The sequence below is a fragment of the Copadichromis virginalis genome, linkage group LG11, assembly GCF_057382275.1.
Source record: "Copadichromis virginalis isolate Kocher_CV1m ecotype Utaka linkage group LG11, C_Virginalis_male_GT1.1, whole genome shotgun sequence".
NCBI classification, from domain to species: Eukaryota; Metazoa; Chordata; class Actinopteri; order Cichliformes; family Cichlidae; genus Copadichromis; species Copadichromis virginalis.
In genome coordinates, this window is record NC_140628.1 from 3,800,226 (window position 1) to 3,815,949 (window position 15,724).

Here is a 15,724-nt window from a genome sequence, read left to right on the forward strand (position 1 = left end):
TAACAAATCTTTTGAATCCTTTGTCCTCCACAATGCTAAATGGCTGGGAGTCCTCAATCACCAAATTCAAATTCAAATTTTATTTGTCACGTACACAGTCATACACAGTACGATATGCAGTGAAATGCTTGGACAACTGCTCGTGACCTAAAGAAAAAACAAAAACGGAAAAGGCTATGAATAAGATAGGAAATAAATATGAAAAATTAAAAAGGGTAAATTTAACTAGGAAGGAATAAAATATAAATTAAGGTTAAAAATGAAATAACTGTACAACACAAATTAGAATGAAGGGTAAATTTAACTGGGAAGAATAAGATAAAATATATAAATTAAATAACTGTACAACAAAATACACAATATAGAACTATATAAGAATGTATGAAGAAATATAAATAAATATATACACAATAACAGCAGCTGTGCAAGTATTAACTGGAAATGAAGAATATAATGTCCAGTGTTGTGCAATCCACATTATGTCTTGTGCAGTGCAAATATGCTTAAAGTAATGAAGTGAAAACAATGTCCAGAAAGTCCAGTGTGTGTGTAAGAACCATATGTGTGGGTCAGTACTGTGTGGTGGTGTGATTGAGAGACCGTATCGCCTGCGGGAAGAAGCTCCTCCTCAGTCTCTCTGTGTTGGTCTTCAGGGAGCGGAATCGCTTTCCTGACCTCAGCAGAGAGAACAGTCTGTTGTTGGGATGGCTGAGGTCCTTCACCATCTTCCTGGCCTTGGTCCAGCACCGCCTGCTGTAGATTGAGTGCAGGTCAGGGAGCTCGGAGCGGATGGTGCGCTCAGCTGACCGCACAACCCTCTGTAGAGCTCGTCTGTCCTGCATGGTGCTGTTCCCGAACCAGGTTAAGATGTTTCCCGCCAGGATGCTCTCTATGGTGCACGAGTAAAAGTTCCTGAGCACCTTGGAGGGCAGTTGGAAGTCTCTCAAGCGTCTGAGGTGGTAGATTAGATTAGATTAGATTAGATAGAACTTTATTAATCCCTCGGGTGGGTTCCTCTGGGAAATTCGATTTCCAAAAAAGCACAGCACCGACAGAAGTTACAGAGTTACAGAATATTATATATATATACACACGCACACACACATATATATATAAATACAGAGACAATATAAATAAAATATACGAAGGGGATAAATAGAATAAATAGGAATAAAAAATAAAAATACAAGTGAATTGCACATTTCAAGTATTGAGGTCTATTGCACCGTTGACTATTTACAAAAGTATTGCACAAAAGGTATTGCACAGTGAGGTGCAGAGGCACTACAGCTTAGTTGTTCCCCCCTCCTTTGTCCTCCTGTTTCCCCTCCCTCTCCCCTCCAGAGAGGAGTTAAACAGTCTGATGGCGTGTGGGACAAAGGAGTTTTTAAGTCTGTTAGTTCTTGTCTTGGGGAGAAGCAACCTGTCACTGAACAGACTCTTCTGGTTGTTTATGGCCGTGTGCAGAGGATGCCCAGCATTGTTCATAATGTCCATCAGTTTCTTTAATGTCCTTTTCTCTGCCACTGTCACCAGAGTGTCCAGCTTCATGCCGACCACAGAGCTAGCCCTCCTGATCAGTTTCTCCAGCCTGGATGAGTCCCTCTTTGCTGTGCTGCTCCCCCAGCACACCACAGCATAGAAAAGTACTCCAGCAACCACCGACTGGTAAAACATCCTCAGGAGCTTCCTGCAGATGTTAAAAGACCTCAGCCTCCTGAGGAAGTACAGTCGGCTTTGGGCTTTTTTATACAGGTGCTCTGTGTTGCATGACCAGTCCAGTTTATTGTCCACCCACAGCCCGAGGTACTTGTACTTGTTGACCACCTCCACCTCCTCCCCCTCTATCTGAACCGGCAGTGGACCTTCTCTGGACCTCCCGAAGTCCACAACCAGTTCCTTAGTCTTTGAGGTGTTGAGTTGCAGGTGGTTTGTGTGACTCCATGCGACAAAGTTCCTCACCAGACTTCTGTACTCCTCTTCCTGATCATCCCAGATACACCCCATGATGGCTGTGTCATCTGCAAACTTCTGAATATGGCATAGTTCAGAGTTGTAGCAGAAGTCAGAGGTGTACAGGGTGAAGAGAAGAGGGGACAGCACAGTTCCCTGTGGTGCTCCTGTGCTGCTGACCACTGTGTCAGACGTGATGTCCTTCAGCCTGACGTACTGTGGTCTGTCGGTGAGGTAGTCGGAGATCCAAGCCACCAGGCAGGGGTCCACCTCCATCCTGTTCAGAGACGCTGTCGGGCCTTTTTCACCACGGTGTTGATGTGACAGGACCATGACAGGTCCTGCGTGATGTGAACTCCGAGGTATTTGAAGCTGTCCACTCTCTCCACTGGGCACTCGTTGATGACGGGGGTCTGGTAGTTCCTCTCCTGCTTAGTGCTGAAGTCCACTATCAGCTCCTTTGTCTTACTGACGTTTAGAAGGAGGTTGTTCCTCTGGCACCAGTTCTCCAGATTCCTAATCTCCTTCAGGTAGGCCGTCTCGTTGTTATCAGAGATCAGGCCCACCACGACGGTGTCGTCAGCAAACTTGATGATGGTGGTGGAGCTGGTAGTGGCCACACAGTCATATGTGTACAAAGAGTACAGCAGGGGGCTCAGAACACACCCCTGGGGGGCTCCAGTGCTGAGAGTGGTGGAGGCTGAGACATGTCCGCCCATCCTTACTGCCTGTGGTCTGCCAGTTAGGAAGTTGGAGATCCACTGACACATAGATGAGCTGAGTCCCAGATGCTCCAGCTTGGTGGTGAGTGTGGAGGGAATTATGGTGTTAAATGCAGAGCTGTAGTCTATGAAGAGCATTTTAACATAATTCCCCCTTCTAGTGTCCAAGTGAGTGAGTGATGTGTGGAGGAGATGAGAGATGGCATCGTCTGTGGAACGATTTGGACGGTAAGCGAACTGTAGTGGGTCCAGTGTGTCTGGTAGTGAAGAAATGATGAAGTCTCTGACCAGGCGTTCAAAGCACTTCATCACTACTGAGGTGAGGGCTACAGGGCGATAGTCATTGAGAGAAGCAGGGTGGGGTTTCTTCGGGACAGGAACAATGATGGACTCTTTGAAGCATGTGGGGATCACCGACTGAGATAAAGAGATGTTGAATATCTCAGTGAACACAGGAGCTAGCTGGTATGCGCAGTCTCTGAGGATACGACCTGGGATGCCGTCTGGTCCTGCTGCTTTCCTGGTGTTCACTCTCTTGAAGGCTCTCCTTACTTCATGCTCGGAGATGACGAGCACGTTTCCGGTGCTGGCAGTATCTTCCTGTCTGCAGCCGTTAGCGCCGCTAACACTAGCATTGTTGCTAACCAGGTCTTCATCTATTTGAGATTGTTCTCCTGAGGAAAGACAATAAAGACAAAGCACAAATATAAATATCACACACGTAACTTATAACAGTTGTATAATATTGTTATATCATTTAGTAACATTACTGCATGCTATATTATCATTGCATTTGATGGCTCACCTGGTCTTGCTCCACAATCGGTGTTCCCCTTATTCTCATGCAAAGCTCTGTAGTGCCTAAGCATGGATGAGGTGTTGCTGTTATATCCCAGCTCCCTGGCACATAGCAAACACTTCACCTTGTACAAAAGTCAAGACAGCTTAACATAAATTGTATTGCACCATCAGTATCATGAAAATACATCTTCTGTAGAAATGTACATACCTTGTTGGGAGGAATAAGATCAAAATGTTCCCACACAGGGGAGGACATCCTCCTCTTCTTAGCTGGCTCCATTCTCTCCTGACTTTCTCTCCTCACTCTCATAAACCTCCAAACGGTCTCCAAACTCTCTCTAACCGCAACTCTCCATCAAACACCCCCATTTTGATTGAAGTCTGAGGGCTTTATATCGCTGTCATATCTCTCGGCAAAGTTCGAACCACTTCATGAACCAGTCACGTGGTACAGCCGGGCAGCGAGGCTTCGGACGTCATCATTTTCAGCTCCTCCCATAAATGAAGCAAGCCTCGATACGCGCATCGCGGAAACGCCCCCTCCATTACTCGACACACGCTCCGAAGCCTCGATACAGAACGTCACATCACTAATTAAAACATTGCTGTTGGCCACATGCCGGCAAAGTTATGTGACATTAGCGGTGTTTGTACTTTCAGCATTTACTTTGTTTTAAAGCCTTTACTTTATACGCCGTTAGATAGTTGACTTTAATCTTACAGAGAATCTGATGATTTATGGATAATTAAAGTCAGTCATATATCCACAAACACAACAGGCTGAAAGTCAGTGACGCTGCTCGGTTTGCAGTCCTGAATATCAATGAATGAGCTATGTTATATTGCTGCCTCTGTTCGGTGGTGTCGAGCCAAACGGACTTTAACGTGTGTTTGAACGAGCTGACGGTTCACTCGTTAAGCTGAAAGAAAGATGCTTTAATCACAGCAGTCACACATGTGTCCACTGCACCATCTGGAACTCTTCTTGTTTACACTCGTAATAACACAAACACTAAATCCTGCTTCTCTGGTGCTGTTGTGTAGCAGTGTGTACACCTGAGACTGTCACCTGTCTGTCTGTCCTGCACTCTCTCTCTGTTTCTTTCTCTCTGATTGTGGAATAAAAGTATGAACATGTGTTTATAAGTTACACTTGTGTTTGAATCCTGCAGCTTATCACACATTTGATTTCCATGTGTGACACCTGCAAGTGTCCAGAGTGAGGACAGACTGAGGGACCCACTGCTGCACATCATCTGTGAGGCTTTGCAGCCCTGATGATCCACCAGGACAAACTCAGCAGTGTGTGAGGAAGAGGAGGAGGAAGAGCCAGCAGCAGCTGACAGATGGAGAGAATAGACAGACTGTTCCCTGTTTGTGAAGGACTGCTAGGAAAGTTTAACATAACTGTCTGTGCTGAATCAGTCTTATTAGGTAATGTTCAAATAATGTGATCATCCCAGTGTTTCCAGTGTGGGAGAAAGTACTCAGAGTACTCAGGGCCTTCAAGTTACACACCATGAAAGGCAGCAACAAGTTTAATGTTCAGAAACCTAAAGTCTGTATCAGCAGCAGAATGGAGCTAAAATAAATGTTGGTTTCAGTTCTATGAAGCTTTGAGTATTTTGGATCAGTAGCTGCTGTGTTTGTTGCATCATATTGCTGTAACTGTTTATATGCTTTATATATTCTGAGCTAAGTTGATCTATAGTGTTACATCATATTCTATAAGGATGTTATGTGTTTGTAGACTTTCTGCCCAGTTTGACCCATTTAGCAGAAGTCAGCCTGTTTAAGGCTCTGATATCTATTCTGTGTGACTTAAAGCAGTTATGACATGGTCTGATTTTCTCACCCAATAAAGGAATATTTCATATATCAGTCTACTCTTCATTCTATCAGACACAGTTATCACAGCTCGTACATTTTCCTTTTTACACATGTATGTAAGCATTGAGCCAAATTTAGTAATGCCAACATATTAAAAGAACAATATTTGTCTCTTATATATATAATACATCTATATATATACACTGTCACAGATACTTGTGTTTAAGTGAAGATTTAAGGTGACAGGAAATATAAATAACTGCAACTTGAATCTTTACTGAAGCTCAGTGTTTGGCACAGAGTTCAAGTTCACTGCTGTAATAACTAATAATGATTAATATAATATTGTCCATATTATATTTACATTACCACAGTGAGATGACTTTAGTCTCATGAACAACATCAGCTAATTGTCATTTACTAGCTAATCTTAAATGACTGTTCAGCACAGACATGAAGCCCAACAATCATGTTTACAGTCCTGTGGTCTCAGCCTCAGATACTCAGCTAATCACACAGAGCTCATGTAGAAACAAATGTACAAAATATGTTCTCCTTCATTTCTGTCAAACAAAGCTGTATGAAACGTTTCCAGCTGTTAGTATCATGGTTGCTAGGCAACCTGGGCAGACCGTCCCATCTCACAAGCCTACAAGCCTCACACTTCCGGCCTCAGCGGTCTTTGAGTGCGGCCCTTGAGGACCTTTAAGGCTGCAGACCCTGAATTGGGAAACAGTCCCTGAATTGGGATACAGCCATACATACATGTTTTGGTTCGTGCAACTGGTCCGTCTGGTTATTGTCTCCCCAGAAACATTTCCGTTGTGCTGTGTGTGCTTTTGCAGCGTTTTTCTTTCTGCAGCATTTTTCTTTTTGCAGCATTTTTCTTTTTGCAAGTGTTTTCTGAAGTTGCAGTCCGTTTGGCCTCTCAGGGCCACCGTATTTTCGGGCCTGTTTCAAACATTAAAGGAGAGAGAATCGGGCCATGACGTCAGAAACTCCGACAGCCCGTTCTTTGTGGGCGTTACCTATTTTCAAAGAGCCAATAGGGAACGTTGTTGTGGGCGGGGCCTGATTCAAAGATGAAAGGCAAAAGAACCAGGCCGTGACGTCACAGTCAACTCAGGTCTATAAATTGCAGGTGAAACCCACACTGGACCAGCGCGTTTCTTATAGTCACGAGCGATTCACTGGATGAGATTTTGTTCTGCTACCCTCAGTCACATTTGAATGTCTGACTCATTGTAACATCGTAGCTTAAATGTCAAACACGAGTGACCAACAAGCAAAACCAGAATTAGTGTGCACTCTGCCAAAGAGTACACTGGGCGACCTGGAGGTCGAGGAGGAAGAAAATAAGAAAGTTCTGTCAGAGGAGAAGACAATGGTAGAGGACGCAAAGAAACAAACTGGACAGGAAAAACAAGTGTTAGAAGAAGTGCAGTTTGTATTCAAAGATGAGACCAACCAGGCTGAAGTATCAGCTTTGGAAAAGACACTGAAGCTGCAGAAAAAGGTGCGCGTCAACTGGGTTGTTCAGTTGGTGGTTTTACTGGCCAAAGAAAAAGTCTCCTCCAAATACAAGATCTTCACAGAGCGCCTCACTCCTAACTGCATCAGCCGTCGTCTGATTGAGAAAATCTGGCCTGAAGTTGAGGAGAAACACTTGAATTTATCCCACAACAGCATTTTCAAAGTGGGCAAGGCCATTCTCAAAGATCTTTGCAAAACACACAACTGCAAAGAAAACCTTTTGATCTTTAATCTGAGGGAACAGCTTGACAATATTACCGTCTCAATCTTCACCAAACACCTGTTGGCATTACCAGCAAGAGTACTCAGTGTCTCTAAAGACAGGCAAGAGTACAAGGAAGTTGTAAAAAATGTGACCAAAGATCTGGTAATGCACGCCATCAGCGAAGGAAATGAGACGATGACAATGAATCCAGTAGCATCCGAGTTCATTGCAGAGAGGCTTTTCCAGAAGATCTGGAACAAAATCTTGTCAAAAAAGTACAAAATGTCCTTGGAGAACATTGGAGAACTCGCCCTGACAATATACAATGAACTCCATGACAGGTGGGATTCTCCAGTACTCTTAATGTGGTCAAGAAACCCAGTAATGGATGAAGCAATCGTCAGCAGCTTCAAAAAACATGCAAAATTGAGGAGCCAAAACATCATCTTTAGGGCTTTCTCATGTGCACGCTAAAGTCTAACCAACACGTGCATGTGATTATGTGAGAAAACTCTTAAATTGGCTTCAAATATTCATTTCAATTGGGCTTTCTAAATGTAATTTTGAAACCAGAGTGGTTAAAAATAACTACTCTTTTTTCCCAACTTCCTTCCCTCATCACCAACTGGCCGAGGCAGATGGCCACCCCATCCCAGAGCCTGGGTCTGCCGGAGGTTTCTCTCTTTATAAGTGAGTTTTTCCTTCCCACTGTCGCCAAAGTGCCTGCTCTAGGGGGTTGGAGTCTTTGTGCATTATTGTAGGGTCTGACTTTACAATATAAAGCACCATGAGGGAAGTGTTGTTGGGATTTGTTCTGTTTCTTAACTCAAAAAGTCCAGTTACAACAGGACATTTTGAGTTAAAAAACAAAAATAAAATGAAAAAAAACAACTTTGAATTTGTGCTTTGTTTCATTTCCTGTTTAAGAAGTTTGTTCTTCCTGCAACTTTTACAAACAACAAACAACAAATAGCTGAGCTGTTGGATTTACTAAGTGCATCCAAGAACACAAACAAGCAGTCCTCACACACATTTGAGAAAAACTGAGAGAGCTTTGGATCTTTATAGCTTACTGAATATTCATCTCTTTACTTTGTCTGCATGTGTCCACTTTTTGTCTTTTTCTATTTGTATTCTTCTCATTTCAAAGACATTCAAAGCTATTTGGAGACATGCAGAGTTCCTTAAAGATGAACCTAATAGAATTACACCAGTTGTTTAACTGAGGTGATCACGCTTTCCCCCACAGTCCTACCATTTTTCCCTTTTTCTGTAAAGCAATGCAAATACATTTTTAATACTTTCAGTCAAGTTTTTAATATTCATACAGGAATAAACTACAACAGAAACACCGTCACAAATCTACAGACACCATATTTACACACACATTTAGTACAAATATAATGTTTAACAGGAGTCTGATTCTTCTACTGATAAACATTTGACTTTGATTTCCAGGAATTTTCCACTGTGAGATTAATGGAAAGTGTACATTGCACATAGTGACCATGAATGACGGACCCGACCACACAGATCGCACTTTACTACACTTTTTACTCAGTTTTTGTCTCTTCCAGCCCTCAGCCCCAGCTGCACACACACAACAACAACACAACTGAACTGATGGAGCTCCGCTGTGTCAGCCTCCCTTCGCAACCGTGCCACCAACCACGCCCTGTTACACACATTATATGTCCACAAACACAAATCAAAGTGAAGGAAGAAAAACCGCAAACTAATCATGAAGCTACAGAGCCCCTTTACTGACATGGGTAAGGAAGGTCTTTATTGCATGGCCACATGTTGATGGGTCGTGAACAGGACGCAGAAGCAGATGCAGAGAGAGGAGATGCAGGTAAAAGAAAAAGCCTTTATTTTGGCTGATGGTAGCAGTAACATGAAACCATGAAAAACTAGGTACAACTAAGACAGACTGTGAAAAACTATAATCAACTATGAACACACTGGATGTGTTCAGGGGAAGTGAAAACACATGAGGAAAACAGCTGACTGAAATGAAACATGACGTCACAGGGAAAGTCAAACTAACACCAACGAACAAGATTGCATCAGACTCTTTCAAATTAAAACAGAAACATGGAGAAAAATAGTTATCAACAAAAAACCCCTAAAATAGACAAAACACTGGGTCGCACATCCAGTACTGTGACACATATACAGCAGTTTACCCCACAGTCAGATGCCTGCCATCTACCAGCTAACTGTGTGAAGAGGAAACATTGCTATAAATGTCTCTTTTGTTGACACGCTCAGTGTTTAGTAGCAGTAAGCTAATCCAGTGCTAATCACAGTGAGACTGACCTCATGGACAGTCATATAAACCTAGTTTCTGGTAGGTGGGATGGCAGACTCAGTCACTGCTGACAATCATTTTATCCTCATTTAACCTGTTAGATTCTTTAGAAAAGATGATCCAGTGAAATAGCCTTTGAAAAAGGATCTCTTCACATGTAAACAACAACTATTTAATACAGATTTAATAATTAAAGCCTCTCATTTAATTTAATGACTGATATCTTGAAATGATTTAATGCACAGCAGAAAGTGCATATTCAGTTTCATCTCCACATAAAGATGAGTAATGCTTTGAGACATTATATCTGTGGCTAAATCAGACAAAGGTCAGAGTGCTACAAAACACAGCCACGCGATCTAGATGAAAACATTCTGCATGACTCGGTCTCTTTCTAGTCGTCCTGTGGATGTCAAGTGCACGTCAGCAGTAGATGTTCTCAGCCAGCTTTCTCATTCTTTTATTGCAGCGTGCTGATGGGGAGGATGGAGGGTGGTCTGCAATCTTTGGTGCAGGGACAAACATACAAAATCCCACCTCATCTTCAGGTCGCTGCTCTGTGTTGGCCCCTTTCAGCTCATATTTGGATGAAAGACTCTATAATAAATACATTTAAGTATTAGACATAGGACGTAAACTGCAACAACACAGGCAGCTATAATTAAAGCTGACATGGGCTCTATCACAAAATCAGGAGGATGTGTGCTCATCTTCCAGCACCACACAGCACAGAGGATGCAAAGATCAGTCAGTATAAACCTGTGCTAGAACACAGTCCTGTACCGCGTCTTCCCCTCAGCAACATTAAACCAGTCGAAATACCAAAGGAAGATGTGGCTCGATGAAGCCATTCTCCACAAGGACTTTCCATGAAGTTCGTCTTGGATCGCCATGCGAAGGAGAATAAAACCAGCCAAGTGCAGATGAAGTGGGGGAAGATGAAGCAGGTCAGCACGAAGGCCAAAAGAGCAAGGGCAGTGAGATGAGAAGAGATGAGTACCAGGTTCCAGATGAAGTAGATGACTGATGAGGTTATGTTCTGGTTTTCTTTGGCAGGCAGGAAGGAGCGCAGCGAGCGATGGTAGGCCGTCACAGTGAAGGTGATAGCTGAGGCCGAGCCGAGCCGGCCCATGTAGACCGCGAAGGCCGGGTCCTCCGAAGGATGCAGCCGACGTTTTGGGACATAGCTGTCAGATGTCTATTCATATTAATGTATTAATGTATTCATATTAATGTAATGTATTAATGTACAGAATTCACCTGCTTGCTGCTACTACTGCACATTCACCCAGTGTATATACTATATGTACATATATATATATATATATATATATATATATATATATATATATATATATATATATATATATAATGTTCTTCCTCTACACCCCCCCTAATTTTTGCACATGTCGAGGAGCGTGTCAGGCTACATTTCACTGTGTGTTATACTTGTATAACTATGCATGTGACAAATAAAGAGCCTTGAACCTTGAACCTTGAACACAGCTACAGACATGTTGAATAAATTATTTATATAACTTAAAATGCAAATATAATTTGTACATTTTGAAAACGTATGCACACATTTGGAAACATATACAACTATTCATCTAAAAATGCAGCCAATGCACCTGCCGGTTTTTTTTTTACATTTTGTACAACCATTTAAAAATATTACTAAAACTAAAACGAGAGAACAATCAGGACTCGCAATAAGATGCCCTACAAATGATCTGTGCCTGTAAAAAACATTGTTGGTCCCGCAAAAGACAGAGAACGTCACAGGGATAAACCAATGAGCTGTGCGGATCTCGTGCACTTCTTCGCAGACACGCAGTCTCCGCCCCTCACGTGACGTGAAATTTGTATTGTTTAATTAAATTAGACTTTACGGTATTTACATTATTAACGCACACACATTCATTTAAATACAAATGTTTTATTTTTTTTTTCAATCGACCGCTCTGGGAAAAATATAATTATCATTTTTACGCGGGAGGTCAAAGGTTACTAACAAAATGGCCGAACACGCTGGAGCGGGCGTCACAATACTATGAGCTGCCGAGCAGAGAAGGGGATATTTGGATGCTTTGATGCGCGTCGAGTGGAGCATTTGTGGAGTAAACTACTTATTTTTTAATAAGGAAACAGAACAACTTATTGCTGCTCGTGGCTGATGTATATTCGTGGATGCGTCGGCGTGGTTTGCATGGAAAACAGTGCACAGCGGGCTCCGGGCGATACAAACCAAAGACTCATCGACAGCCTGACACAGTGATAGTTTAAACATTCCGACTGCTAACATATAGTGCTTTGGGAGAACTGACGAGCACCCTGTAAACGTGTACGAGTCTGGTGAATGCAGGGGGCTTTGAATTGTGAGCCTGAAGAGCAGCTCAGTGCGGCTGAGGCAAGGGAAGCATCACCGAGCGGAGTTATGGCACCTTAAAAGTTCAGCAAAGCACAGCGAGAAGCAGCGATGAACAGGAAGAAGGACAAAGGCTTCGAGAGCCCGCGGCCCTTTAAATTATAAGTATCTGAGCAGAATCACTTTCTTGCTGGTTGTTGTCATGTTCTATAGTAACAGAAGCAAAGTTAACCCTAGCTTAACGTGGGGAAAGTCAAGACCGAAGTAAATAGCGCTTTAGCTACACTTTGTACCTGGCTACGACAGAGAGAGTTTAGGTAGCTACATTCATAAATGAAACGTTAACTGTTTCGTTGTGTCACTGCTTTTACGACCCACCAGGTGGTGTGCATCAACAACATCAACTTCCAGAGGAAGTCTGTCATCGTAAGTACAGCACTTGCACACATAATGGCTCATCTGCTCACCGTTGGACAGCAGATACTCAGTTAGCGATCTGCCGAGACGGCAGCGCTCTCCTGTTTTGGTTCCTCTAATCACACATTACCGGCATTTATGAAGGGTGCATTACTGCTTAAAAGAGTGTTACTTACTGTAATATACGCCTGCAGTCTCGTGTTAATATTCATCATTATTATTTCTCAGCATTAAGCAAAATTACGTGTCAATCTTAAAAGTAATTTTAGCAAGAATCGCTTTTATTAAAAAAGAAGTGCTAAATAATGTTTAATGAAGATCTTTACCACACGGTGGTAGCATTTTCCCAGAAATGTGACTGTTTTACACGCATCATAGTCTTTTGTTTCTAAGACGACTTCTACCTAATTTAATATTTTGTTTGAAAAAGAAGCCTCTGTAACTGGATAAGAATCAAAGTCAAAGTCAACTTTATTGTCAATTCTGCCACATGTACAGGACATACAGAGAATAGAAACTTCGTTACTCTCAATCCCTAGATAAAATAGAAAATGAACATTTAAATATAAGAGTGATTAAAAATGCAAGTAAAATATTTTAAAGTAAAAAAAATTAAATAATATAATACAATTTTACATATAACAAGAAAGCTATACAATATACAATATAAGGGTAAATGACATTGAGTGCAAATCACAGTAACATGAATTCTGCACAGACTTGGAGCTGGCATAGATAGAGACAGCGTAGATAAACTAAACTGGTGCCCATCCTCTGTTATTTCTAAGGTTTGATCTGTCAGGACATAATAACAGAAATCATCTGAGCAATATGAAGTTTAAAATGATGTTATTACAGATTCAGAGGAACGACAACACATGATGTATTACCTGTGTCATAAATCAAAATACAGAAGCAGGGTGTGCAAAAACTAAGTACACTTCGTGGTTCAATAGCTTGTAAACCCACCTTAGCAGCAGTAAGTGGAAATAATGGCTTTCTGTGTGACTTTATCAGCCTCACATTGCTTGAGAGGAGCTTTGGCCCACTCCTCCTCCCCCTCTGCTTCATCTCATTTCATTGAGGTTTAGTTATTAGGGTTCTTTTACCATCACTGTCGTGGTGAAGGTGTTTTTTCTTCACATTCTGTTTACAAGTTCATTTTTTCATGCTTCAAATACATGTTGTTATATTTTGCTGATGTCTTCCTTGCCTCTGTATACTTCAGGGCTATGTTGAGCTCACCATCTTCCCCACCGTGGTCAACCTGAACAGGATCAAGCTAAACAGTAAACAGTGTCGCATCTACAGGGTCCGAGTAAACGATCTCGAAGCCCCGTTCCTCTACAATGACCCCACTCTGGAAGTGTGCCACCATGAGTCCAAGCAGTGAGTAGATCCACATTCTAGTTATTTTGGACCTCAGAATATGTGTTAGTCTACAAAAGTACATCTGAAAGTGTCACTGATTTTCTTTTTAAATTTAGATTCTATGGTTATAACACATGTGGAATTATACTGGAAGCTATCTTAACCAGATGAAGGAAGTTTGTCCTTCAGTCAACAGTTATCAGAAGTTTAATAGTTAAATTGACTGTCTTAATATTGAAGCAGTCTTTTGTGTTGTACGGAGGCGGTGCAGGTGTTCTGCAAACAGCTGTTTAACTAGTGCAGGAACAGCCTGTCGTTACTGCAAGTAACAAACAAAATGCTGGAACTTTTTCTCTCCTGGGTCCTCCTGGGCTCTTTGTTGTGGGCAGGGTCCTTGGGTGTAAACATATTTGCTCCTTTTTTCACTTCTTTGTAAGTTCCGTCGCATTAATTCCCATAGTTTCAGAAATCTCTCACATCTGTGAGTCCTTGCTATCATTACTATTCTTTATACTTATAAATTCAAAGCTGCAGTGAAAAACTTGTTGGAAATACCCAGGAGGAATCGATGGTGCTGAACAGGCCAATCACAATGGTTGTGGGCGGTGTCAACCCCACGTATAATAACATTTCTAGAGAGGTGAACGTCAGATTACCTCAAATGTTACACTGTAGGGTTTCGGAGGGGTTTGCAGTTACGGCATAGGTACGGTGTAAATTTCCCGGTGAAGCATGAGTCCTCAGTCAGGTAGAGACCATCAGTCAGGGAGGGAAACAGGGCTTCATGCTGGAACTGCTGCAAAGACACACTAAGTGAGGGAGGCTGATAAGAAGAAGAGAGCTGCTTGGATCAAAAATAGAGAGGGAAAAACCAGGTTGTGTTTGGATTCAGCTGTCGTGTTTGTGAGAAACCGTGAAGGGCTGATGGGAGCATCGGCGGTTTTAGCCAGAGCCAAAGGAAAGTCCGCACTAGTGTAATGAAATGATTTTTAAAAATCTGTTTTGTTAATCGAGGTTTCATTTCTCCCGCATAATATGGACTCATTTTTATCAAATGGTGACTCAAAGAAGGTAACACAGACTCATTGTCTTTACTGTGCACCCCTGTTTACCCCAAAAACCATCTGTGAGCCTGGAAAAACCCTGCTGTAAGCACTGTTTGACCAAGAAACAGAGTGATGGAGTGCCGCATTACATGACCTGGTCTCCAAAAGCTACAGACATAAACTCAAGTGAGATGGTTAGGGACTGCAGCCAACAAGTGTTCAACATGTGTGGCAGCTGCTTCAAGACTGCTGGAGCAGTTTCAAGAGTAAAGAGTGCAAAGCTGTTATTGAAGCAGAATTAAGCAGCTTTAAGAAATTCTAATGTTGCATATTTGGCGTTATTTACACTCTGATCTTTGCATCATAAATCCCTGTTATTCATAACGTTGAGGTTTTTCTACACTGTGGAAAATAGTCAAAAGAAATTTAGGCTCATTTATAAGACTAGAGAGGGAGTCCCAACAGTTGGACAGGCCGCATGAACTAGCAGTTGGCAACAGTAGGGAGGAAAAACCCCCTTTGAATTAGAAAAGAAGCTCAGCGAGGGAAGGCTGGCATGTCGGGGCCCTTTATTGCTCGTGGTTGCATTTGGAGCCAAATAAACTTAGTGGAACGATGAACTGCTGTGATTGGTCGTGTGTTTAATTTACTGAATTAGCTTAAACTAGCAGAGCTGTCTGATCATTTGAACTGTTTGGAAAATATTTGGTTGTGACTACAAGAATGAGAAGAAGTTATATAAATAAGATTTTATTGATTAACCTTTATTTAACCAGGAAGATCCCATTGATAGGCAGCAGCAAGTGTGTCACAGTTACAGAAATGACTCAGTTAAACACAGGCAGCAACAACACACATGCAAAAATAATAGATTTGAGAACACAGATTTATTTATGTCATTTACTTATCTTGTCACATTAAGATTTGTGTCCATCGGAGTGGGTGGCTGTGATTATCATCAACTGCAAACTTAAAGAACAGCAATGAATGCTTACTGCGTGTCCACACAGGAGGAACCTCAACTATTTCTCCAGCGCCTACACTGCCGCAGTGAGTGCCGTGGACCCGGACGCAGGGCACGGCGAGCTGGTCATCAAAGTACCCTCTGAGCTCTGGAAACAAGGGGATGGTAATGGAGTCGTCTGTCAAGTGTTTTGTGTAGCA

At 42.2% G+C, this 15,724-nt stretch overlaps 1 protein-coding gene and 1 pseudogene across 1 annotated transcript in view; one reads left to right on the top strand and one right to left on the bottom strand.

Annotated features, from left to right (window-relative positions):
* Positions 1-8,493: 8,493 nt before the first annotated feature.
* On the bottom strand, positions 8,494-10,490 carry LOC146697925 (XK-related protein 8-like; annotated as a pseudogene).
* An 876-nt stretch (positions 10,491-11,366) lies between these two features.
* Positions 11,367-15,724, top strand: part of taf2 (TAF2 RNA polymerase II, TATA box binding protein (TBP)-associated factor) — a 35,218-nt gene continuing 30,860 nt past the window's right edge. Inside the window, exons 1-4 of the mRNA XM_085472862.1 lie at positions 11,367-11,887; positions 12,098-12,152; positions 13,372-13,532; positions 15,571-15,689. Coding sequence (XP_085328988.1) covers positions 11,838-11,887; positions 12,098-12,152; positions 13,372-13,532; positions 15,571-15,689 — 385 coding nt within the window. The 5' untranslated portion in view covers positions 11,367-11,837. The remainder of the gene's footprint in view (positions 11,888-12,097; positions 12,153-13,371; positions 13,533-15,570; positions 15,690-15,724) is intronic.